Here is a 25,004-nt window from a genome sequence, read left to right as displayed (position 1 = left end):
GAACTATCCTGTGCTTCTTGCCGCTTCGTCTTTAAGGAGGATACGAAATTTCGAGGTTCAATCCTCCTTCGAGCTTCGAACGTATTCCGTGCCGAGTACTCGTTTCCCTTTCTTCCTTTTTTTTTTTTTTTTCTTTAACCCTTTCACTGCGAAGAAAGCGTACGCTTGCAGCGAAACTTTATTCGTGAAAGAATGTGAAATCGATTTTTTCTTAGCGAAGACGGAAACTAATTGGAAATCTCCGTTTGTTCTTTAATATTCAATATCCTTTAATATTCAATTCTTCGGTAGATAAGCTTGCACGGGAATATTCGCTAAGAGAATGTCCGATTAATTAACGAATAAAGTTTCGTCTCTTTCGTGTCTCTTTGAGTCCAGGATATATAAGGAATGTTTAAAAATTTAATAATCCAAGGAGATCAATCCTCGCGTAGCCCGTGTCACGATTACAATGTATCTAGCCAGGAAATATTTTGGTGCCATCAAAGATTAATATATGTCTGTCACGTCTGTGTGAAAAGTTTCGAAGGTATTCACTTATTTTTCCTTCGCCGAAACTTTTGGCTAGAGAATATTTCGCGCAGCGAAAGGGTTCCCCGTCGATCCGAATATCATTTGATTTTCGTTTCTAAGTCTATACCAGTTTCTTCTTGGCCACGTTCGTCAAAGTTTTCTTTCGAGACGGGTTCTCGCTATTGCTTGCATGCATACAGCTAAGGTCTTAACGGTAAGTTCGCTATTTGACGGACAGGGTATGTGTGTATGTATATATGTATGTATGTGTATATGTGTAATGCAATGAGCATGGATGTCGAGGGAGCGGAAAGTTATATCAGGATATTATTATTACGGTGGAACGATAAAGCTTGTAGGACCGAAAGTAGATATGGTCACGGAATATCTTTCCGTTCTCGTAAAAAGAAGAGCAAAAAATAGGCGAATTAAACGAAATGAACAGGAACTCATTCTGTAGATGAATTGTCTTTGTAACGTCAGTAGGATTAATTGAACGATATCTCCCTTCGACTTTTTTCCGATTCATTGCCATTTTTCTCTCTCTTAATTTTTCTAACTGGGGAATTAAATAATTTATTTCTTTAATTGAAATACGCTGCTTTTTACTCTCTCCAGAATATGGTTTCCTATTAATTTCTTTAAATTTACTCAACCCTAGAAAATACCATAGGGCATTTTTAATTACTAAAGAACTTGCAAGATTTAAGGAAAGCCGAAGAAATCAAGCGTCTCTCTTTTTCTGCCTTCGCGCATCCGTCATTCGAGAGATATTTATTTATTTATTCTGTTAAATTCGTGTAATACCTTGACGCGCCTATTTTTTCCAGGGATCGCTGTGCTTTTAAGGTAGAGCTCTCTACCGCTCCCTCCTGTCTCTCTCTTTCTCTCTTTGATAATAATAATCGTACAAAAACTCGTCCGCAAGCTCGCGATACGCGCAACATGCGTGGCAGTATTCTCGGTAAGTAGACAATGTAAATACGATATGATACATAGCGGTATGCCGTGAACCCTTTAACAACGAAAGGGTCAAGAACACGATATCTCGAAGAGAGTGACGTTACTTAAACGGGGTGAACATTTACCCCGAGATACGTCGGTGTCGATTCAATTTCGCCACCGAGGCCACTGCGGAATCGATACAGCGCGACGCCGTATATAATTATTTAATAATTATTTAAACCGACCGATTCCCGAGAATCTGAAGAACTGGAAATTCGAAAGTCTGTGGGATCTACTAAGAGTCCGAGATGATCTTATCTGAAGAGTCGAAGAACCGAAAATTTAGACTTATTAAAAAAATCCACGGGCATCCTGAGATCCGACAAAATTCGACGATCCAAACTCTGAAGCTTCAAGGATCGAGGAACATTCTGAAATATCTTGAAATTGATTGAAACTTCAAAACGAAAAGATTCGATGTGGATGGATTTGTTGTTCTGAAAGCGCTTACTCGCTTTGCTAATTAATTGAATCGGTTACTGCACGTTCGGTTTTATTACTGCCTTTAATCGAAAAGGACGATCGATTATATTGCGTTCGGCTTTATTACTGTCGTCGCTTTAAAGGGAAAGGATTATCGTACTTTACGTTTACGATTAGTGTCGTATAAAATCGTATAGGATTCCGCGAAGGAATCGCGAAGTCTTGTTCTCAATGTTACGTGGATTTTTCTCGTGTATTATTAAGTTCTTATTATGGCTCTACAGAACAATGTGCGAGGTTGAAATTCAATCGCATAATTATCGATCGATCGAGATTATTCGATTAATTGAAATTTAATTAAAATTGATTTAACAATGGAAGAAGAGTAAATTTTTTAATACTATTTCCTACCGATTTAAATAGACAGAATGGCGATCGATAATCAAACTGCGATTTTATTTGCATCTCGTGCGTTCACAAACAGTCGCATGATGTAGTACGAAATGCTAGTCCGTCGTTGCCCTTATAGTACTCGAAGTAGGTTCCTCGAAATCTGCACCTCTCCCTCCCTGCCCATCTCTCTTCTCACGCCCCTCCGTCCCTCCCCCATAAATTTATTTAGATTACTTGGTACGATTAATCATTTATTTGGTACAATTAACGCTTCTAACCCGTAAAATTGTCCCGCTACGTCCACGGACGATTACTCAATAAATAATAGGCTATCCTGGCTTTTTTTGAGGCCATGCGATCGCGAGTGCTCGGTCGTCCTCCCGTCGTTTCCTCGATGAGATACCCCCCCCCCCGCCCCCTTTCGTCCCCCGTGCGATCGTTGTAACATCAAATGTCTTCTTCTTCGCAGATCTCTAGATCCCCCTTCGAATCTTCGCGTATCCTCCGATCCTCGCCGCTGTCCTCGGCTCGTTAGGTCCCTAGATCTTCGGTCTCGCGGATTCTCGGATCTTTAGACTTTCGTGACTCTCACTATTTCCCCCCTTTCCCCCTGGTCCACTCCGTAACGAGCGTCCGCGAAGAGAAGTTACGATTCAACGCAACGTCAGGACGATCGACCGGGCGCCTCCTCGCGTCGCGTCGTCGCGCCGGCGCCGCTTCTCGCGCGAGAAACGATCGTAGAACGGCCCCAAAGGAAATTCCTAATAGACGCACCTGCATAGATGCGAGACGATGCGACACGATTCCAGGTTTGCTTACAATTGCCACTTGACTATCAATATCATGATCAGATGGGGCGCGAGGGTGGCCAGCGACGCGCCGCCCGTCACTCGCACGTCGCTATCCTTGAGAAACACCCCGTCGATTACGTGGATTATCCCGTTGGTGCACTCGACGTCCGGGCGCACGACACGGATTCTCTTTTGTCCGCCATCCCAGTCCAGCAAGTAGCCTAGAAAAAAACAGATCAAAAGAGAGATTGACGATGATCTCTAGACCTGAAAATGCTGGGGGAGGAAACTGGGGTACAGGACGGAGGAATTTTGAGTAACTGAGAAGCGAGCGCTGCGATGCAAAATGCAAAGCTCTCTCGACCCGACGATCGTCGGATCTCGAATTAATAACTTGAGGATGGATGGAGAGATACAAGTCTACAAGTCTTAAGACAATGTTATGAGATGCTAAAGGAATAAAAAATCGATAGATTAAAAAATTGAAAAGTCAAGAATCTCGACCGCTCTAACAATACTTGACAAAGCTAAATGTAGTAATAGTATCTAGTGATGAGAGACAATCACACAAACAGCGCCGTAAAAATTGTAAATAAAATTCTCATCATCGCTAAATTCAACGAGTCGCAAATCGAAATTTTGCTGCTCTTTTTCAATTTCAATTTTCTCACGTTTATGGATTCTAAAAATTTTTACAAGTTTAATTTACATAGAAATTTATTGCTACATCTCAAATAGATCGTAAAACTGTTTCTCATTTAAAGATTTGAAAGGAGAAGCTTTGGATAAAACTATATTAAATATAGTTTCAAAAAAATCTTCTTATATCACTTAAAGTCAAAGTAGATGTTGGATTGAAAATTGAGATCGAAGATAGGAGAAAATTTTCGATTCGAGGTAACACGTTTGTGATTCCAACGCCACTTTCTTTCCAATTACTCAGCACCTTTTCCTTAACGGTTAACGAAGACGTCTACCGAACTGAATCTTTCGCTCCGTGTGATCCTCGTCAAATCTCCACGCAAGATCGTAAAACGGAGCGAAATTAAAGCGACTGGTTTCGGGGAAACGCTTCGGAAATTCGCTCATAGGCGAGAGCGAATGGCCGGGTTGGGCACGTAGCAATTAGCGCCGGGGATAATCATGGAATTTGCATTTAAATGGCGGTCGAAAGGTGCATAATAAATCGACGCGACGGTTCCGGCCCATAATGGTATGCGCGATTTGTTTCCGGTTTCCGCGTTCAACGTCAAAATCGCCGATGACATATATATTCGCGAGGCGACATATTTTTCGCGGACGGTAGTTTCTCGCGGACGTTTTCTCGTTCCCAACAACGTGGAAAATTCTGTACGGACGCGAATATTCGTCGCGCTTCGCGTAGGAACCCTAGTGAAAAGGACTCTGTTTACGAGAGTCCGCAAGAGAATTTCCTGGACCTCGTGCGGAAGTGGACGTTGCACTTCGCAGCAGTCCGTCCGGAAACGAAACCCTTTCCGTAGTCTACACGCGTCGCTCTTTACGTGAAAAGTAGCCGAGTGGAGCGGGAACTCGATACGAGTTAGTTAGTTAGTTGCTGCCTCAACAATTTCCAAATCAAATCAAACGAAATGTTGCGTTAAAATTATACTCTTCGGTTCGTTAAAATTGTTGGTAAACCGTTTCGTTTATCTGACGGTTTCATTAATATTAGCGAGGGAATATTTGTAATTTGGTATCGATCGACGCAACACATTATTACACCGCTTATTTCCATGTTAATGATAAACAGCTGTTTTTTCACAGCTTGACATACAGAGCGCAATTAGAGATTAAAATCTCGTACGATCGAAAAACAATCAAATTGTTTTTTCTCGTGAAATAATTGGTTTCTTAAAATTACGGAAAAGGGTAAGCGTTACCGGAGGACATCTCTCTCTTCTCTCTTTCTTTCTTAAGATGTCGCGTTTGCACGTTCTTCGCGGGCTAAAGGGTGAAATCCTTATTCCACACATCGCGCAAACACGTTTGCGGTTGTCTCTCGGCGCGCAATAAATAGGAATCGCGAAACCCAACGAGGGGTGGATCTCCTCATTCTCCCCGCGACAAAGGTAATGATATCCTATTGCCGTTGTTGTAGCAATTAATTTACGCGCAACAATGAGCGTACTCCTCGTCGTAATTAATTCCGCCGTTCACAATGAGTATTGTTGCCCTCGCCGCAATTAATACGCTTTTGTTTCTCGCGTACCGCACGTTTCGTCCCATCTCGCTCTCTTTCACGTCGCCTTCTTTTTCTTTTTTTCTCTCTCTCTCTCTCCCCCTCTCTCTCGATTCGGTGTGACTTTTGACCTCGCGCTGAAACCCCCGGGGGTGCCAGCTGCGACTATAACGAAAATTGTCGCCCACAGGCGTGAACGCGTCCCGCAGGATCGAGAATCCGCGTTTTAATTGGTCATGAAAATCAGAACGAAAATCTCTCGTTTTCGCGGACGCTTTTCATTATATGTACGCAAACTCTTATATCATTTAATAACGAGTTCGATCGTGAAAATATACTATGGAAGCAGATGCTCTCAAACGTCGTAAAAGTGACAAGAGCGAGTTCTCGAATGAGATGAGACTCGCGGTTTGAGAACGTCTGCGCAAAGTGACTGCAATGCAATATAATTGAAATAATAAATCGAAATAATTAAACCAAGCATCGACGGCTCATGGCTTATCTCAGTGCGAACGAGGTCTATGCAGTCTCGCGCCGTGCGAAGTTCGAAAAAAAAGGATCTTCGCCTTCCCCACGTCCAGATCCCGCTCGTAGATCCTTTTCGTATATACGTAAGCGTAGCGTAAACTGAAAAATCGTACATAAGCGCAAAGCGATACGATCACTCGTAAGCTAAATCAGAACCGGTGCAGCATCCAAGGATCTAACGATTTCAGGATCCAGCGAGTTTGGCGGTTTGGGATCCTAGAAGAAAGTAGAAAAATCCTGCGATATCTTCGCTCGCGGAGAGATTCTTACAAGGTACCGTGTAATAATTTTTGGAAACTTTTAATGAGAAATAAAATTATCAAACTTGAATATCAAAGATATAGAAGGATTCCAAAATATGCACAGAAATTCCGCGTGCTCAGATATTAACGCATTTCGCTCTCTTAAATGGAATCAGTGTATTATTACCGATAAAAAATGCTTATTTCAGTCATAAGTATAACACTAAACACAGTGAATCCTTAATGAGAAATCAGTGATATATTTTTCAGTGAAATCTTACTACCGGAGGAGCAAAGTGTGAGTGTTTTCACTTGCTCAGCTGATCACTCGCTGATCTTGGATGAAATCTTATCGTTTCTCGAATCGGCGATATTTCTACCGAATTCGATTCAAGAGAGCAGAGTCCAAGAATGCGACAAGATTAAAAGCGAACTTCGTCGGAGTGAGTTCTACACGCACGCAGTTCTCTCGCGCGTATACACGTACATATGCGTGACAAAACGCACGACGTGTAGGTATGTACACGCGAGGTATATAACGCGTTGCGTAAGAGAGGAGTGCACTCCTTCACACTTAGTAAGTGCTTTGCTTCGTACAATGTGAAAGCGCTCGTGTCGTCGGCGACGTTTAAACACACTTAACTCAACTCACCGGATGTTTCTGGACGGATTGCGTTTTCGTCGTACTTCTCATCTACATGTAATCAGACAGCAACCAGGTTTGAGAGTGTCGGTGACAGGCGGTAATGTGACGCGACGACGGTTCCGCGAGAACAATCGCGCGCGTGGCAGACCCGACAGTCGATCTCGATAGAGCGTTAACGTTTAAGCGGGCGTTTCATCGCCCGGGGAACGCGCCCGTCGGCGGGGAAACTTTCCCTAATATATGTGTACTTGGCGAATTTACACACGTCTCGTCTAGTCTATGCTCGAATGAGAAATCTCGCGCGCGTCAGGTGAACGAAAATCTACGCGTCAGACGACCGACACCTTGAGGTGACGTGTAAGGTAATATATATATATTTTCTGTGCACAAGTACACAAATACACAAGTGTGCGCCATTTACAAAACGAAATTTACTCACTTTCGCCGGATTCTTTAACACGAATCTTCAGACTGTCCCTCATCGTCGTAAGCTTGATGGTGTCGTTACTAATCTCTCTCAACTTAGCCATCGTATACGCCTGGTCCGCTATTACGAGGTGCCGCTCCAGGATCTGCTTCGTCTGTAAATGAGTCATACATTTTTATGATCAGACACAGCGAGAATGTAATTTCTTTTTTAACACACTCCTCTCTCTTTGCGCTCGCGTATTTGCGAGGGAGAGATCCGTGGCTCTTAATTCCGTTTATGAATTTAAAGACTTGAAAAACGCAAAGGTACGGTGTCATTAAAGAATTTAAAGATACGAGAATAAGGTAACGAGAGTCTCTTTACGGTGGGAAGAAATTTGAATACGATGGCCCGAGAGAGATCTACACTGCACTTAGGAAGATTACTCACGTGATAACTAAAGTCGGGCATGAAGAGTTTCTTGATGGTTGACGGGAAGCTGGTCGCCGCGCGGCTCCAGGCTTCATCGTGCGGGGCGAAATACGTAAATCTCTTCGTTGTGTCGTTCAGCTGATCGTTGAAGCTGCGTCGCTGACCCAGGAAGTATGTCGAGCTGAAAACCAAGGCAAAGAGAAAAAATGACGATTAATTTCACGCTGATAACTCGAGGTGAATCGCGGAAACGATTTTAGAGACGGTAAATAACGTCATAATGCCTCTCATCCGCGTTGCTTAAATCGGTTTAATTGAATCGTGCGGGTTAAGCGCGCCGGGGAAATTTTTCCGAGGCAGGGGATTGCGAGTAGACCGCGGTAACATCGTGATGTTTACTCTATCCGCTTCCCGGGGCTCACCTTCGCGCGTTGCCTCTTACGGGATTAATCCGCTCCTCTACTACCCGGAGCTTGATCTCTCTTTCTCTCTGCCTCTCTCTCTTTTGCTCTCGCTCTTTGCAAAACCGCCGACCTCGCTACCTGCACCGGAGAATGCACCGTCTCTTCCGCAGATATCAATTATAATTTTAAATTAGGAGATAATCCACACAACGCTTTCTTCGCGCGGAAATCTGCCGACAGTATGACGGAGCACGATTGTTGGCCGGCTATTTGGATCAACCGTGCATAAACAATCTTCTCCCGGAGAGAGAAAGCTCGGTTCTCCTCGTTGCCGCATCGCGGACTTTGTAAACCCTAGTGGATTTCGCAGTGCTCGGGTCATATAAGCGCTTCTTAAATCTGCCGGTCGTTAAAGGTCGATCTTGAGATCCCTCGTCTGGGAATATTTAAATCGCATGCAAACTCGCGTGACTCTTGAACATTTTGGAATCTTTATATCTTTTTAAATTCCTAGTAAACATCATCGATTTTTTTCGCCGATTTAACTCCTTCCTCTCTCTAGGAATATTCTACTCCCTCTCGGTTCTCGGATTCTCCCGATCATCCAGTATAGTCGATCCTCCGAATTCTAGGACGACGACGCCGGAGTTAAACGGGATGAGGTCTGGATGCAGCGTCGACGGCGAACCCGATATGTTCCAGGTCGGTAATCTCGCCGAGTGAGTTTATTCGCTTTTTGCGTGGTGCTTCGAGTGCCGACCGTTAAATTGAACAAGGAGGCAATATCGGCGCAGGGACGAAGGGGCCAGGTTACGAATTTAATAGGTCCGACGTGGTCCGCCCTGCGGAACTATGCAATTCCGAGCGGTAAGACTCTCCGCGATTATAGTTTTTACGTCGACGATACCGTCGAGCCGATGGGTTCGCGGTAATTGAAATGGGGATTTGTTGCGTTATTTTAATTAAATTCGGACGAGAGGAGAGCGGGGCGACGAGGAGGGGATGAGTCGTGTACAGGAAAGAAAGCTTTTTCTCGGGTCACGCGCGACGATAAGATTTTCTTTCAGAAATGGATAAGGCGTGGTAGCAACGGTAGCTATGTCCCATGAGAAGATTGTATCTACGGCTCGCACGTGTAAGTAGAACGCTTAAGAACGCGCACTGTACCTCGTATTATCGATGATAGAGATAATTAAAGATAGAGATACCTTTCTCGCAAGAGATGATTAGTCCGGTATCGTCATTTCGTCGTGCGAATAGAAATCGGACATCTGCGACATTTTATTCTCTTACGAGAGAGAAGGGAGCACGAAGTAAGGTAGAAATTTTAGAGAAGCCGAGATGTAACTATTTACATAATTTCTGTTCATTTTATTAGAATGCACATAAAATTAAAGACTTAAGCGTAATGAGAAAAAGAGAGAGAAAGAACGTGATTCATAAATAAAATTAAAATTTAATCCCAGAGATATCAAAATGCATGTGATAGGTATTTCTTCCGTCTTTTTTTTTTTTTTTTTTTTCATTTAACGCAACTAACGCGCTTCGACGTTCGGGATCTTTCATAAAACGAGAGTCGATGATCCGGGTCGCTTAGCATAAAGATGAATAAAGATGAAGAAGAGAGAGAGAGAGAGAGAGAGAGAGACTTACTTGAGCATCGGGTCGGTCCTGAGTTTGTCGAGCACGGTAGTGTAGGGCACCCCGAGCAACCTGTCGATTATGTGGATAATCCCGTTGGTGGCGGCGATGTTGGCAGTAATGATGGTCGCGTTCACGCCGCCACCCTCGACGGTGATGGTCTGGTTCCCCCTCGGGCCTTCCACCACGTTGAAGTAGAGCTTCTTCTTGTCGGCGGCGGTCTGTACCTGCAAGAATTCGTGCGGAAGCTCTGTGAGGGAATGCTCGTGACGTGACGACGCGTGACTCGCGTTAACCACCGGGGTCACGTGCGCTGTTTTCAAAGGATTGCATTATACGTTGCAGCTGCCGCGCGAGTGCAGCCGGAGGACAAGATAAAGGGGGTGTGAGAAGACGAGTAAAAAATAAACTCTCGAATAAGGCTGTCGAAGAAGAACGCCCAGAGAGGATGCTAGGCGCTTCAACAGCTCGAACGAGCCGATTCTTCGAAGGCACGTGACTCTCGGTACTACTCGATTCGGTTGTCTTATATACGTGTCGAAAATAAAATATGTTCGATGTATCGATTTATAAATTTGATAACTTGCATATAATTTGCAGAAAAATACTTGACGCGATTCTCTTGAAATTTGAAAAATATGTAAAGAATCGAACGAACGTGAGACTCTCGAGAATCGCCTTCGGAGAATTGGCACAAGTCGATTTCGTGCACAGACACAGTTGGAGAGAAGACGAGGAATTAAAAGTTATTTGCGTTTCCATGTTCAAGAATTTTCCGCACATATACACTCGCACACATACATGCACAAGAGTGAAACGAAGAAGCGAAGTTTCGACGTTATAAGTTTCTCATAGAGTTACGATTGTGCGTGCACGCCATCACAAGTATACACAATACATACATCGAACATAACGCTAATAAATATCACGGGAAAACATCAATTTCACAAACAGTCCGCAAAGAATCCGACGTGTCATGCTTCAGGCAAATTGTATCTCTGATATTTTGATCATGTTATTTCTTAATAAAATAATTCGGTTTTAGTTATCGCGAGGAACAAAAATCGAATCATCGAATTGTCATATGATCATCTTTAAGATTAGCATGAAAAATGACAGAGGCCTCGTCTTTGATGATAACGTGCGATTATCCCGCAGTTACGAGGACGTCAAGGGAAGCCATCAGTTGCTATTGAGGCAAATTGTACTCTTAATATTTTAATCGTCTTATCTCAATAAAATAATTCGGCTTTAAGTGTCGCGAGGAATAAAAATCGGATCATCGAATTATACATTATACGGTCATCTTTAAGACCAGCATGAAAAATGACAGAGTGCTTGACGATAACGTGTCAATTATTCTGCGATCACGAGGACGTCAAAGGAAAGCCATCAGCGGCGACAATCTCCGGAAGAAAATCGCGTAATCGCGAACCCGGGGCGTCTCGGAACGCGCTTCCGGATCTGCTTTCTTATCGACGGACGTGAAATTTGATCTCGAGAGACAGCCATGTCGGGGGTGCGATAGCGGAGTGAAACGAATCCCTTCGATCCGCCGGATTATCCGGACGATGCGGCGTACATAGTCGTTCTCTCGGCAGTGCGAGCTTTTAACTTGCAAATATCGTCCGGATTGCAAATCGGCGCTTCTCCATCCGTCACCCCTTTTCAGCCCTTTCTCTCTCTCCTCTCATTCGCCTGCGTCGTCGATGTCGGGACGGAAAGCTCGGCATAGAGAGCGCCAAGAGGCAACGATCCCTTTTCCGGCTGATCCAGTTCTCATGAATTTCCCGGTGTGCACTCAGAGCCACTTCCGGTTACTTTCTTGACGTTTATCCGCGCGCCCGAGATTCTCTCCGAGCCGAGAGACTGGGAAAATGTGTACGCGGTGTGTCTCGAAAAAGATATCGAAAGTATATTTTCGGGGTTATTTGACGTAGATTTTGCCTTAAATTGAAATGTAAAGCCGAGATTCGAAGTGGCATCTCGGACAGCAAAGAAATCTAGAAAACGTCTTCGGAGCTTGTTCTCTCTCTGTTCTGTATTTACTTCTTATATTTATTATCTCATTCCTCTTGGAATTAATCGATAGAAAATTTCAATATTCTTACAAAAGATCTCTCAACAAAAATATCATCAAAGTAAAAAATATTCCTGTGCTATTTCTTTATTGAAAATTCTGTTGATCTATTTTAATTTTATCGAATATGTAATACAATTAGAATCTGTTTTTATCTGTATTTTATTTTGTCGTTTTGAACAAAAATAAATAAATATATAATTCACGAATAAGTGAAATATTACGTGAGACTAATTTAGAATTTCAAGTTGGTTACCGCTTTAAACTGGAATACTTTTAATTTTATGAGAGATAAGAAAGGGACTTTCGAGCCTTTCGCGATTATCCTTTTGATAAGTGCTCATTACTTCCGATATGTCTATGCAATTAATTTCTTATCCGACCTTTCGACGCTCGCAGTTATCAATTAGCCGCGCGTAAAGTCACATCGCCGTCGTTTTATTTGCGCGGGGAACGACGTTGAATAAATTAATTACGAATACGGGTCGTAACGGAATAAATCACGCTATTGAAACAGAAAAGAAAAGCAAACGCGCGAGACGAGAGGAAGATTGAAATTGATTTATCTGTCTTTTTGGATTCATTCTAAAATCTCCGCGTAAAATTTGTACATGTACGTTTCATTAATAATCCGGAAAAGTCGAAAAGTCATCGAGTTAAGTCAAATTTACCAAAGAGACTCTAGTTTAATTGAACTATTTCGTGATATTCGTATAACTTAAATACGAAATTAAATGAAGAAGTAAAAGTTGGACATTTATAATCCTGAAAAAACTAAGAGACAGTCAAATATAAAATATAAAAGACGTGCAGATCCGAAGAGGTCAGACTTTAATGATTCTTTAATCAATACTCGGCTATACGAATGATATTTGAAACCTTAAACCAATATTCCAAATGAAATTATGCGCCGAAGCGAGAGATATTCGAACCCGATACTTGAAATAATCCGTATGCCTAAAATACGAAGGTTCGAGAGCAGTTTCGCGGGGGGCAATCGCGAATAAAATTGAATTTTACGTCGCGGCGCCTTCTCTTCCGGGAGCGCTTTATCATTTCATCAGCGTACGCGAGAGAGAGTCGCTCTTCCGAGACGCGCGCGGGGTCATAAAGCATGAAAGCGGTGTAAAACATATCTCCACGATAAATTAGTGCGCGCGGGCGCACTGGTGCGTGCGGTGCTTAATGCAAATCAAACCAGATAAAAAAAAGGGGAAGGAGGGAACGATATACGAAAGGAACGCGCATATGTCTGGCGCGCGGAACGCATCGTGCCCGCGTGCGTGAGTTGATGCACGGCATTTTTTTTTTTTTTTTTTTTTTTTTTTACGTGGGGTTGTTTGCTTATCATATCCTCGGACAGGGGTTATTAATTATTTTCCCTTTCGACCTCGACTCGCGCGCGCAGCTTAATGCAAATTGGTCCTGTTGCGAGTGCGGGGAAAAAAAGAGTCAAACGCGAGTGAAGAAAAAATGATCAAATGTTCTTTGTTTCAAGCGGCAGAAGCGAATGCCATGAGAGATTAATAAGGTAGCTCGGGGAGGAGTTTTCGCGACGTGTGGTAGACCTCGACGCTTTTGTATCTTGGTAACATTGTGTGAAAGCTGGCATCTTCAAAACAGTCTGACAACTATTGTGGACAGTTTTTATTACGACCATGTGAAATGGACGAAATTGGATACAATGTCGCGGGGAATAGTGGTTCTCTGGAAAATTGTGTGACAATTTTTGCGCTGAAATGCAGAAGAACTTGACTTTATACGCGAAAATTGAATTTAAATGGCTTTGTTTGTTCGTATATAATATAATATTTTTATTTAATTGCAGGAGCATTATTTAAAAAGAAATACATATATGTATATTATTATTTCAAAACATTACACAAAATGTCAAAATTTTTCCCATAAATATCCAAACCTAATCCAGCTAATCTGGAATGATTATCTTCATGTTGGCGTGTCGAGAGAGACGATTCTAAATCAGTCTGTATTTTCTAATTGTTACTTGAACTCGAATCATTGAATTCGGATGACTGGCGGAAAGCGGATTCATCGGATAGAATTGACATAATGCAACACAGACACGATGGGTCTAAAACATCCTAATCAACGATTGGTCACGCGGCGGCGGCCATGCGAAAATGTCACGCCGCGCAGAAACTACGTTGTTTCCGATTAAGGGCGATTTACCCTTTGTTTACCGTGATTAATATATACACCGCTCTACGTATTGCATGAGGCACAAGCGGAGTCAATATTGGTCCACGCAGCACGTCCGTGCAGCGTGCGCGCAGTAAATAACAGCCGATATTGCCGATCGAATCGCCAGTAACTACCAGCAATTAGCGAATTCGTATTAGCGCATCTGTTCGCTAGCGCTTTTATGATAATCCATTCGTAAATTAATTGATAACGTCGCCTCGACCTATCGCGATGGCGTAATCACGTTAAATCGAATCGTCCCATCGTTTCTCACTCTTCTCCGACGAATGTGAATGATGAGGATCAAAAAAAGAAACACCTAACGCATCTATAACTTCTCGACCGCCCCGATGATGATGTAGCGATGATGTAGCGCTTCGTGTCGCGATGAATCGAACGATTGGAGGGATCGCGCCGACTTTACAATTGCCATCGCTCTCTCGTACATCCATCTCCGGCCGAATGTTTATTTATACTGTTCGAACGTTAATTTATTAAAGAGCGGGCGGAGTAATTAAAGCCAACATCCCATATCGGCTGCTGAATGATTGAAGCGGCTCGATGGATATTGAAGTATAATTAGCTGTATCGGAGATTTCGCGTAATTGCGTTCATCATAGGCTCTCGACGTTGCGAGCGAGATACCGACGAGTTGTAGCGCGTGTTAGATAACGCGATAGATTCGCGGAGAATCTCGTCTCTGTATTGGCTGTAATTATTAATTTTATGAAACGCGCGTATCTCTCGCATTTTCTTTCTCTCTTCAACCATATCGTCGAACCTCGTAAGTCAGCGCGTCGATTTCCCCGCAAATCCGACCTGACGGGGAAATTAATGTGCGCGCGTTACCACCCTGAGAACGCTCTTTTCGCGCGATCATTCACCTCCAATGAGGATTCGATATCCGCAGACTTGATGCGATCGACTCGATGATTGCACATTTTTGGGAAAAAAATGTTTACACGAATCTTGCTTCGATTTTAAACGTAAACGATTTTATTTATTTTTATATAAATTAATATAATATTTCCTCGGACACATCGCGAACTTTGTCCCGTTGACTCGCAAACGCGGCTCGTTAATATTCATTGTTATCGTCAGTCCGAGGAATGGAAAAACGAATTAGATTGCCGAGAGGGACCCGAGCGAGGATCGATCGATCGGGAAACGTTTCCTTTCTGTGAAAAAGGATATCTCTTCTCGGCCGCCGTAAAGTTGGTGCAGTTCGAAATCAAATTTCCACGACCACCTGGATGCAAGAGTTTCCGGAAACTTAACCGCGAAAAGCGAGCGGCGATTCGCGCGCACACCCGAGAGTTTCGAAATAATACATATTATATCGAGATGCAACCGATACCGCAGACAATCGAACCGAAGACATATAGGATATATCTCGCGTCGGTGAGAAAGCGAAGAAGACCCGCAGGCATCACCTGGAAGGAAAACGCGGGACGCATTGCTGATTTACATTTCTTTCGCGTCACGAGTTTTCCCGCAGGATATTAGGCAGTTTCCACCTTTCGCGAAATAAAGAGATTTTGTTACCCTATGGTATTCGCGATTATTCTATTTCGTAGTCTTGGCTTTCATCCTTTTGTAAAATATTATACATAATTACAGTAAAAATAAAATAGGAATTATAAAAAGTATTTTTTTTTAAATACAAAGATAAATTTTACAAGAGAATATTTGTTAGAAGTAAGACATCTTTATGAGATATAATGTAAGATATAACATAAGTGAAGCTTCGCAGGATTTAATTATTAAATTTAATTAATTTTTATAATAATTTCTTCGATTAATTCGGGGATAATCTTTTGAGGAAAAATTTCGATTATAAAAAATTAAAAGCTGCTTCCAATTCAGTTGGAGCTGTGCCGCCTCTCTTTCACAATATTGCACGAATATTAGCGGCGCGGATTAATATATCCGGATTAATATATCTCCGATATTACATTCGTTTGTTTGAAAATTGCAATCGAGATAACGCGCGCCGGAATTTCCATGCCACGTCGGCGCGGTATTTTCCGACCGAGCATTCGCGTGACGCGATTTTCCCCGGGATTCTCTCCCTACTTTTTGTTTCATCCCTCTTGCTTTTTTCCGCGATCCCGCGAGGCGCAATCGGCCGGGTATGATTTTTCACCGCGGATTTGCGAGACGCGCGCGTATCAACGGCACCCTATAAATTCGACAGTGCGTATAGATAACGAACGGGCAAATCTGCGCAAACAATGTTGCAAAGCCACTAAACTTGCTCGAATCCATTTCGAGAGCGATTTCAGAAGGAATTTTATCAGTTTTGCGCGAGAATTATTCCAACACCTACACTCGACGTCTATCTTTCAGAAATAATAATTGCGCACCGCGGGAAAAGCGCGCGCGCGTATCGCGTGTTGTATATTTGACTTGACGGATATTTCGCCATTAAGAGCGGGAATCGCCGCGATATGAGAGGGATGTCGCCTAATAACGGTAAGGTTAATATAATAAATCGCCCGGCGTCCGTGAAAAGTGATGCGCGTGAGCGATTACGCTGTCACTCTGTTGATTTTCTTGGCGCTTCGCGCGATTACGATATTTGCCGGTTTCTTGTCATAATTGAGTTCTCGCGTGCTTTAACGAGACGCTCTCGGCTCGCGTGGAAAATGACGAGTATGATTGATAGAGAGGATAACAGCGTATTGTACATTGCGATCTCATCTGTAAAATGTCTCGGCGTGAAGGGAACGACGAAATAAATCGCTCGAAAAATTTATAAACTTGTGAGACAAATATAATTAGCGAGCAAATATAAATATATGAAAATCTCGAATAAAGGGAGTTTGCGATTTCACCCTTCGAGCGAGAGAAGACGCTGTAAAAATATGCGAGAGGAAATGCGCGGGGAGGATAGGGGACAGGAAAGAGAGAGCCGCGGCGGAAAATTGCCCAGAGTTTTTTGTTATTCCGACGAAAAGTTCCGTCATGCTGATTGGATGATAATGAGCCTCGAAAAGTGGGAAAACGAACCGGTCGACTTTGAGCAAAGTTTAAGAGCGGAACAGCTCCGGCGCGAAGTTATGACGTCAGGGCGTCCCCTACTCTATCCTGGGGAACTTTTTATCTTCCAATCCACTTAATACGAGGAAGCCGAGTTACCTTATCGCCCGCGCCCAGGTGAGGTTCGCTTTCGTCCTCGTCGGGAAAACTCCTCGGCTTTTCGCAAAAATACGCAATTATCGTTACATCGTGTTGCCGACGAAACGGTAGAAATCCATTCCGCGAGGCTGTCGAACCTTCCCGCAATTTCATTCGAATCGTGCAATTCCCGGTATACGGGGTGACGGAAAAATCAGCCACGTTGAACGTCAGCGTGTATTTATAATTCGCTCCCTCGAGATATCCCATAGGACAGAAGATCTCGAGAATATATCGTTATAAAATAAAATAATTCACATTCTGGCCCGTGAAATTTTAATACGCGACTTTCCGGTCACCTCGTATATCGTGTATCGCGGCAAGAATAGAAATCTCTTTGGCGTTCGATTACTAAAGCTATTGGCGGGACGAGATTTATTGACGCTATCGATTGCCGAATGCCTGGCGTGTTAGTGCTGGAAATGTTAGCTCGCATTCGTTTCGCGCTCGTAATACGCTCAACATCGAAAAACGCATGAAAGCGGACAGTGCAAATGGATGCAGACAGAGAAAGGGGAGAGTTTGCGAACAATTTACGGAAAAAAAACACTGAAAGCAGTATGAATCTGTAATTACCCCGAGGGTTGACTTCCCGCTCAACGGTATCTTTGGAAAAGACAAAAAGAAACGTTGAGTTAATCAATCGAGTTAATAATTCACGTGAGGGAATGCCCTGATGTCGCATTTTTAGTTAGAATATGGAAATAAGAGAATATCGTAACACGAAGAGAAAGATTCTCTTCAAAGTAAGAAGCGACATCATTTATCGATGTTAAAATTTTTAAACGAAACTCGCAATATCAGATGAATCTTATAAATTATTATTATAATATACTGTCTTATATTTAAAACCTGTAAATAACAATGGCATGCAATGATGACAGGTGAAATCAAAATATTTCTCTCAGTGACGATATTTCACCCAAAATGCGAATGTAACTTCGAAACATGAATCTCTTAATTAGTTCATCACACAGTTTTTATCATCGCATACACAAGTGCAAGGGAAAAGAACGATGAGACTTACTTGGCTGACGCTCTTATTCTTGATAGCCTCGAGGGGTAGTTTATCTTTGACGTAATGCAGCTTGAGAATCTCCCTCATGCGCTTCTTGTCCTGCAGCATCTGCTTCACGCCCGGTTCCTCCAGCGCCTCGTTGCTAGGCGCGAAGAGAGTGACGGCACGCAGGTGACTGATGGTGCTCATGATGTCGTCCCCGAAATCGCGGATGGTCTGGTAAAACTTGAACACCGGTCCGTCCTCCTTTTCCTACATGGAGAGAAAAGATTTCTGTAGATCGGTTTGCAGTGCTCGCCGCGCCTCGATTTCGCGAGGTGCTCTGTTTTGAGGGGAAAAAATGAGACACAAATGAAAAAAGCAAGAGAAACGTAAGAGAAACCAAACAGGGGAAACGTCGAGATTACTTATAAGGGATGGGGAAAGGGAGGGTGGCGAATCGATGGCGTCCAACCTCGGCTCAAAGTCATCAGCGTTCCATTACGCGTTAATCGGAAGAGACGCCTTTTCGCGTAACAGAATTTTACATGAACCGAGCCGAATCCAGACGCCATTAACTCTCTACGGAGAAACACGGAAAGCGACAAAAATAAGAAAAGCTGGAAAGGGAGAAGTCGAAGGATAAGTTAACACAAGTCAACGCGCGACGCAAAGTTCCACGAAGTAAGGCTCTCTCTCGAAATTTCCATTACGTCCTCGTTTTCTATGAATTCCCGTAAATTGATTCTGGTATATATTTGATCGCCAGCTATTTGCGAGCTAGCTGTAGAGTTGTTTGAAATTCTCGCTGCAAAAACTTACAAGAGTTCGATCGATTCGTCGAAATCCGATGGAAATTCGTACGCATAAAATCTGGAAAAAAAAAAAGAAAATTCTTTGCGGAGACGACAATTGTCGCGTCTGGAAGAACGTTAAGAGATTCCCGAGTGATCGCTTAAATGAAAAATACTTGAAATTCAGAGAGTCAGTCACGAAAACGGAACAGTCGCAATTAGACTAGCGTAACGAACTTGCAGCTTCGTGTAACTCGCGCCGCGAGGAAGAGACGAAATGAATTACTTATGGGAAGAAGACAAGGTGTAAGGGAAAAGAAAGCGTGACTGGGATGTGACCGTTGGTAGTTTATGAAAGTGGCAACATTACGTGACACACATATAATCCACGTCCCTCGTCCCAATTACTCGGAGTGCCAATTGTACTTCTTGTACGGAGGAAAATCATACGACGCGATTAAATTACGGGAACTATCTTGTAGAGATAGTAAAAAAAGTAAGATAGATACTAAAAAAGTAAATAATTTTCGATGTAATCCGACGGCCACATAGTAGAAGTAAGAAGGAACAACGGTATATAATTTAATCAGAATTCTTGATGTTATAAAAATGTATAAATAAATTTTACTAAATTTTGACACATGTCGCGTGATTTTCCAATAATGCCGTACAAGAAACTGAATGATATCCCGCTGTGAAAAACATCAAGCGCGACATATCAACACCGAGCCCATCAAAGTCGATCAAGATATACTGAAATAATATCAGGATCCTTTATCAGAAATGTAAAATGACATGTCACATCATATTAGAATATTATTTTCGCGAAGCTCATTTCTGTTATTGCAGAATGTAATAAAATTGTCTTAAAATATATTTGAAAATTATCTTAAGAACTTAAAAATAGATCATAAATGCAACATAATTTGATATTTATTATCTAGATATTTCTTATTCTAAAAAAAAATATACTTTTTACAAATCTTATCTTTTAATCTCGGCTGGAGACTAAATTTCCATTATGTGGCAGATGAGAGATATTTTTAAAATCTTGAAAAATTTAAACACGTAACTCTCGGGGAAAATAATTAAAAGATAAATACCATTTTTTTAAAGATCCCGGTGAGAACAAGCACGAAAAATCCAATGTTTTTCTCATATAAAAGATACAGTTTACGAGATATCATAGAAAAGGATACATAGAGATTTGAAAAACTTAGAGATGGATGAAAATAACACGAAAGAACGAACATTTTTCCGTTTCCTCATACAACTCCCAGTCGGATCGAATTATACCACGGGTAGGAAAAAAACGAAAAGGTAATTAACGAGACGTCAGTTAGCCATTCACAACGCAGCTTCGATGTGGCTCTCGGTGTTCATAGACGAGCTTAATGCGAGAGAATGACCGGAAAAGCAGAAAAGAGAAGGACTTTCGACGCAAAATAGAGATGGAATCGCGCGAGAAACCAATAGAATACTCGAAATCCGATCATCGTACCGGGAAATTACTTTTGGATAATTTTGATCTACGTATAGGAACGCGGTGGAAGAAAGGCGTAATCTTGTTGGATTTTTCTGTACCATCTTATGAGTACAGAGGTGCATAAATTACCCTATTTTAATTTGACGTAAAAAACAAATATTGTAACGTTTTGGAATTAAGAAGCAAGATAGAGTTCAAGCAAAAAAAAATTAAAAAATTTAAGATTGTCTTGAAAAAATTTTCGACTTAGAACGTCGTTCCTTTGTCTCGACATGTTTTGTAATAAGTGTAAAATTACACGATTCTCGACGCGCTGGTCAGGTAATATCACTAAAGGAACAGGGAGTTTATATATTTCCGGAATCAACATTGGCCTTCGCGCGAGGAAAAATCCGCGGAAGTCATTTCTCCTCCTTCCCGCCGAATGCCATCGGGCATTTCCCTGGTGGCGCAAATCCCTCTCTTTTCCGTCTCTCCTCCTTCTCCTTTCTCCACCCATTTATTTCGCCTTCCTTCCCATTCTCCCTTTCGTTCTTTTTGCTCGTCTTCCTCGTTAATCTCTCTTTTGCAGGTTCGTGAGGCCGATGGGAAAGCCGAGAAGTAACGAAAAGGGGGATTAACTAAGCATCTGAAGGTGTTGCGGGAGAAAAATATTGACACTGGAGTAGAAAAGAAAGATGAAGAAAAGACGAGAGGAGAGGAAATGGGAGAGAGGACGGACATAATCGGAAATCGATCGGCGATCGTTAGCCGAGCTATCTGTCCGAACGAACGAAAAAAAGGGCGAAGAGTTTTATAACGATACATCGCTACAGCTAGGGTTTCCTCTAATATGCCAGGATAAATTAATAAAAATATAAGAGGGCGAGAGACGCGCAGCGTCACGAAGCTCGCCCTGCGCGACGGAAGATTAAGAGGGAAGGAAGAGAACTTCTCTTCCGCAACTTGAAATCGTATCGATCGGCGAAGGTTCGTTCCTCTGTTTTTCTCAACCTCTCGCCCGGATATGTTCTTTTGTATTCAGAGCATCGAGCCGTGAAGTTGTATACGTGTCGGCAAAGTTTCCGTTTCTACAGCAGAAATACATCTTGAAACACGAAACTGTCTCGAGAAGTACGTAGTCGAGATTTTCGGTGATCCTTTGAAATATCTTCGTGGATTTTTAATTATTCTAAGGATTTTATTCAGTTAATTGAGATTTCGTGGATCAACAGATAGAGATCCCCCGAGAGTCTTTTGAGATTGTATTACTGAGGGATCTTACATTTTTTATTTACCCATTTTTCTTGTTATCTTTGTCCTACCGGTATAGTTTCTTCACTTTGATTAGACTCGATGCTCTACCTTGTTTCTCATTATCATCCTTTTCCTCTTTATTTTTACCCTCCTACTTTTAACGCGGCAATATTAAGTTCATTTTACACAAACTTATATCACATACTAGAACAGACTTCAGCGGAACGAGATTCCTCGATCGTATTTTCATGTAAATGGCCAGACGTCGTCGTGGAGACGATCCTGGATTTTACTACTTGTGTACAAAAATCTAAATATTCAAGGATCAGACGATCCGCGCGGGCATCCCCGGATGTTAGAATCCAAGGTATCTTCGATCTCGATCATCTGAAACCAAGGATCGGGAGATTCGGCGATCTCGGGATCCGAGGATTCGAGATTGCGAGAGTCTTCGCCTCGATAGAGTCTGAACATCCAGGGATTTTTAAACGATTCACGAATCCAAGGATCCATAAGGAGTTGTTTCAAAGATTCGAAGCAGGAATCTGAGCGTCCGTGAATCGATGGATTCGCGAATACACGTGGCTCTCCGGCGACGAGATTGGCGTCTGAAAAGTGTCGTGTGTATTTTTTCGTAGTCTTATGACGAGTTCATTTAATAAGTACTTACGATGCCCTATACGACATGCAGAGTCCAATAGAGACATGCAAAGCACCACAGAATAACATCATTGAATCAATATAAGAATAGTAAACACATGTACACAATTCATCAAGAAAAAAAAAAGGAATTAAAACGAAAAAGAAGGAGATCGCGCTCTCGACGATAACAATATACAGAGAGAGAGAGAGAGAGAGAGAGAGTGAGAGAGAGGTAGAGAAAGAGATCAGGCGCGAGACTCCTTTTTTTCTGGAGCTCCACGTGTCCTCTCTGAAAGAAAAATCGATTCCCCGTCTTTTGCTCGTTTCTCCCGAGGACGTGAAACAGTTCGAGGCGCACGTTTTCCGTCAGCAAGAAAGATTGATCGCGCCATCGTGATTTTTTACCACTATCACGTCGATATATATCCTGGCGAATTAATATCGCTTGTAAATTAATCGAGTAAGACCGAAGTGGAAAGAGCGAATTATTTTTCTCGTCGACGTGACGCCGCTACGCAAGTTAATTAGTCACCGATTACAAGGGTTAATCAGTCATTTGCAACCGCGATTAATTAAACGGCTCGTGTACGGTTGAATCGATGGCGACGCGCGATTTTTCGATGGAGGGTCCTCCGGCGTATTGTAAATTACAGGTCGAGATTATCAGGAGGTAATTAATAGAGAACCGTGGAAATTTACTGCGCTCAATGCGCCGGGACGGGTAATTACGATAAACGTCATTTCGCATGAAAACGACGATATCGCCGAGTACGCCGCCGCAAGCCGCGATACTCATCGTGAATAATGGCAAGACGACGACGACGACGATGTCGTTCGGCGAGATTCGCGCCCGCGGAAAATTTCGATGGCGCCCCGCTTAATTACGATCTACGAGCCCCCGAGGATTTCTATCAAGAAACGTTCTCTCGGACGGTTCGCGGTTGCGTTATTCCCTCGGGTCGGACGCGCGAGGAACAAAAGAGCGCGGATTAAAACAAATATTTTCCCCCAAATCCGGATGATATATCCGGGAGATCCGTGAGTTCAAACAGTCCAAGGTTCCGTTAAAATATACTGGATTAAAAAAAAATCCACACGTGTGTGTGTGGTCTGTATATTTAATTTTATAAAATTTAAACTATGCATTAATTATAATCGTGGGTTCGCCCCAAGAGAGACGTATATACCAGCGGCGGGAGTTATTTTCTCGAGAAATTTTCACACGGCAACGTCTAGACCTTTCTTTAGCAAGAATTTAATTTGAAAAAAAAGCGCTTAAATACCACGAGGCTCTTTAATTCTCATTCTTTTCGAATAGCTCGCAGCAATTAAGGCCGCGATTATGCAGTTGCTAAAGAAAAATGAAATGGAGATTATTTAATATGAAATATAACATTATTTCCACGACTGATATGCGTCTTTCCCGGAGTGTCCCGGGAACGACTATATAGATTAGGCGAAATGATGAGATGATTCGAAAAAGGGTGATGAATGGTAACAGCGTTCATGATATCGAATGCACTGATATAGAGATATGTCACGTGAGATCGCGGTTATGCCATTATGTGAATGTCGCGAGGTCCGTATCATGATCTGTGAGAATCATGGGAGAAACACGGTGCTTCTCCCAACTTATACATATATACCTTTATACACATGTTGAAGAAAGTTTTGCCCCGCTTCACTTATAAATCTTCGGTATATGACGAAGTAACCGCGACGCTGTCTATAAATATAACGCCGCGAGATTCTTCGCTTTTTATTTTTTAAGCTCGGTAGCCCAGACTTTCGAGAGCTTTCTTTTCTTCTCTTCTAAGATTTTCTTCCGACAAAGGACGCTAAAAATTCGTTCTCCAAAAATCTTGCCTCGAATGCTTGATGGACTTATCGATCATCTACTGTCATCGATCTGAACGTGTAATCTTTCTCGTTATATTCTTCGCTTCTCGGGATAATAAATCCTCCGTAACGACGTAGGAAGATGGTGCAAAACTTGGTTGACATGTGTATATAAATCGTGTATATATCGGTGCTCTCTCGATTATTCGACAGCACATCATGCGACATTCATAGGACTAATCAATTCTAGCAGTGCAACGTGCAGTGCAACGTACTGTCGCTAAATACTGATTTGATCTTTTTTACAAGGAAGATTTTACCCGTGGCGGCTGGGCCCATAATCAAAATGTTCCATCGTAAAGAGAGCGCGCGCGCGTTGCAGTCGTCGTAATCGTAAAATGGTCCTTACATGAGCATCTATCGCGTTTTCGCGCGCGCGCCGCATAATACACTTCGGAAATGAAATTTTTACAGCGCATCCGTAGTACTAACTTCTCTCGAGTGAGCAAGAATGTGTTGCACGAAAAGTGCTCTCGGCGAAACAACGAGATCATCTTCGTCGCGGAGGAAAGTTTCTGCACTTTGCCGCGACTGAAAGTCGACGCTATTTACAAAGCGTGGCGATACCAAAAGAATGAAAATCTCTTACAGCGAGAAGATTGCACGATTGTATTAAAAATAGCGTGGATAGTTAGCTTTAATCATATAATATATAACGCTAATATTTACATAATTATATATACATTAATATATTAATATGCATATATATGGATCGTATCGCGTTTCTCGAGTGCATTCGCGTGTTATTAATCTTCCTTGCAAGGTGAGAGAAAACGGTGCATTCTCATTCATAGGCAGCTAGTAATTCGTATACGAGCGCTGTTTCCAAGTCATCAATCAGTCGGAACATGAAAGAGTGAC

The 25,004-nt window shown here is 42.4% G+C and overlaps 1 protein-coding gene across 4 annotated transcripts in view; it reads right to left on the bottom strand.

Annotated features, from left to right (window-relative positions):
* Window positions 1-84: 84 nt before the first annotated feature.
* Fas1 (fasciclin 1 Fas1 domain-containing) overlaps window positions 85-25,004 on the bottom strand; it is a 226,998-nt gene continuing 202,078 nt past the window's right edge. For 2 of the 4 annotated variants that reach the window (XM_083041586.1, XM_083041587.1), the window contains 7 exons: window positions 18,117-18,359; window positions 17,666-17,695; window positions 9,640-9,854; window positions 7,601-7,763; window positions 7,181-7,322; window positions 6,748-6,789; window positions 85-3,346 (listed from right to left, as the gene is read on the bottom strand). In XM_083041586.1, coding sequence (XP_082897712.1) covers window positions 3,150-3,346; window positions 6,748-6,789; window positions 7,181-7,322; window positions 7,601-7,763; window positions 9,640-9,854; window positions 17,666-17,695; window positions 18,117-18,359 — 1,032 coding nt within the window. In that variant the 3' untranslated portion in view covers window positions 85-3,149. The remainder of the gene's footprint in view (window positions 3,347-6,747; window positions 6,790-7,180; window positions 7,323-7,600; window positions 7,764-9,639; window positions 9,855-17,665; window positions 17,696-18,116; window positions 18,360-25,004) is intronic. The other 2 variants (XM_083041589.1, XM_083041588.1) reach the window with 2 other exon arrangements.

The sequence above is a fragment of the Prenolepis imparis genome, unplaced genomic scaffold (assembly GCF_030444845.1).
Source record: "Prenolepis imparis isolate NDT839.2.m4 unplaced genomic scaffold, iyPreImpa1.0 SCAF_7, whole genome shotgun sequence".
NCBI classification, from domain to species: domain Eukaryota; kingdom Metazoa; phylum Arthropoda; class Insecta; order Hymenoptera; family Formicidae; genus Prenolepis; species Prenolepis imparis.
Note: the sequence above shows the minus strand (reverse complement) of the source record. Positions and strands in the feature narration are given on the sequence as shown.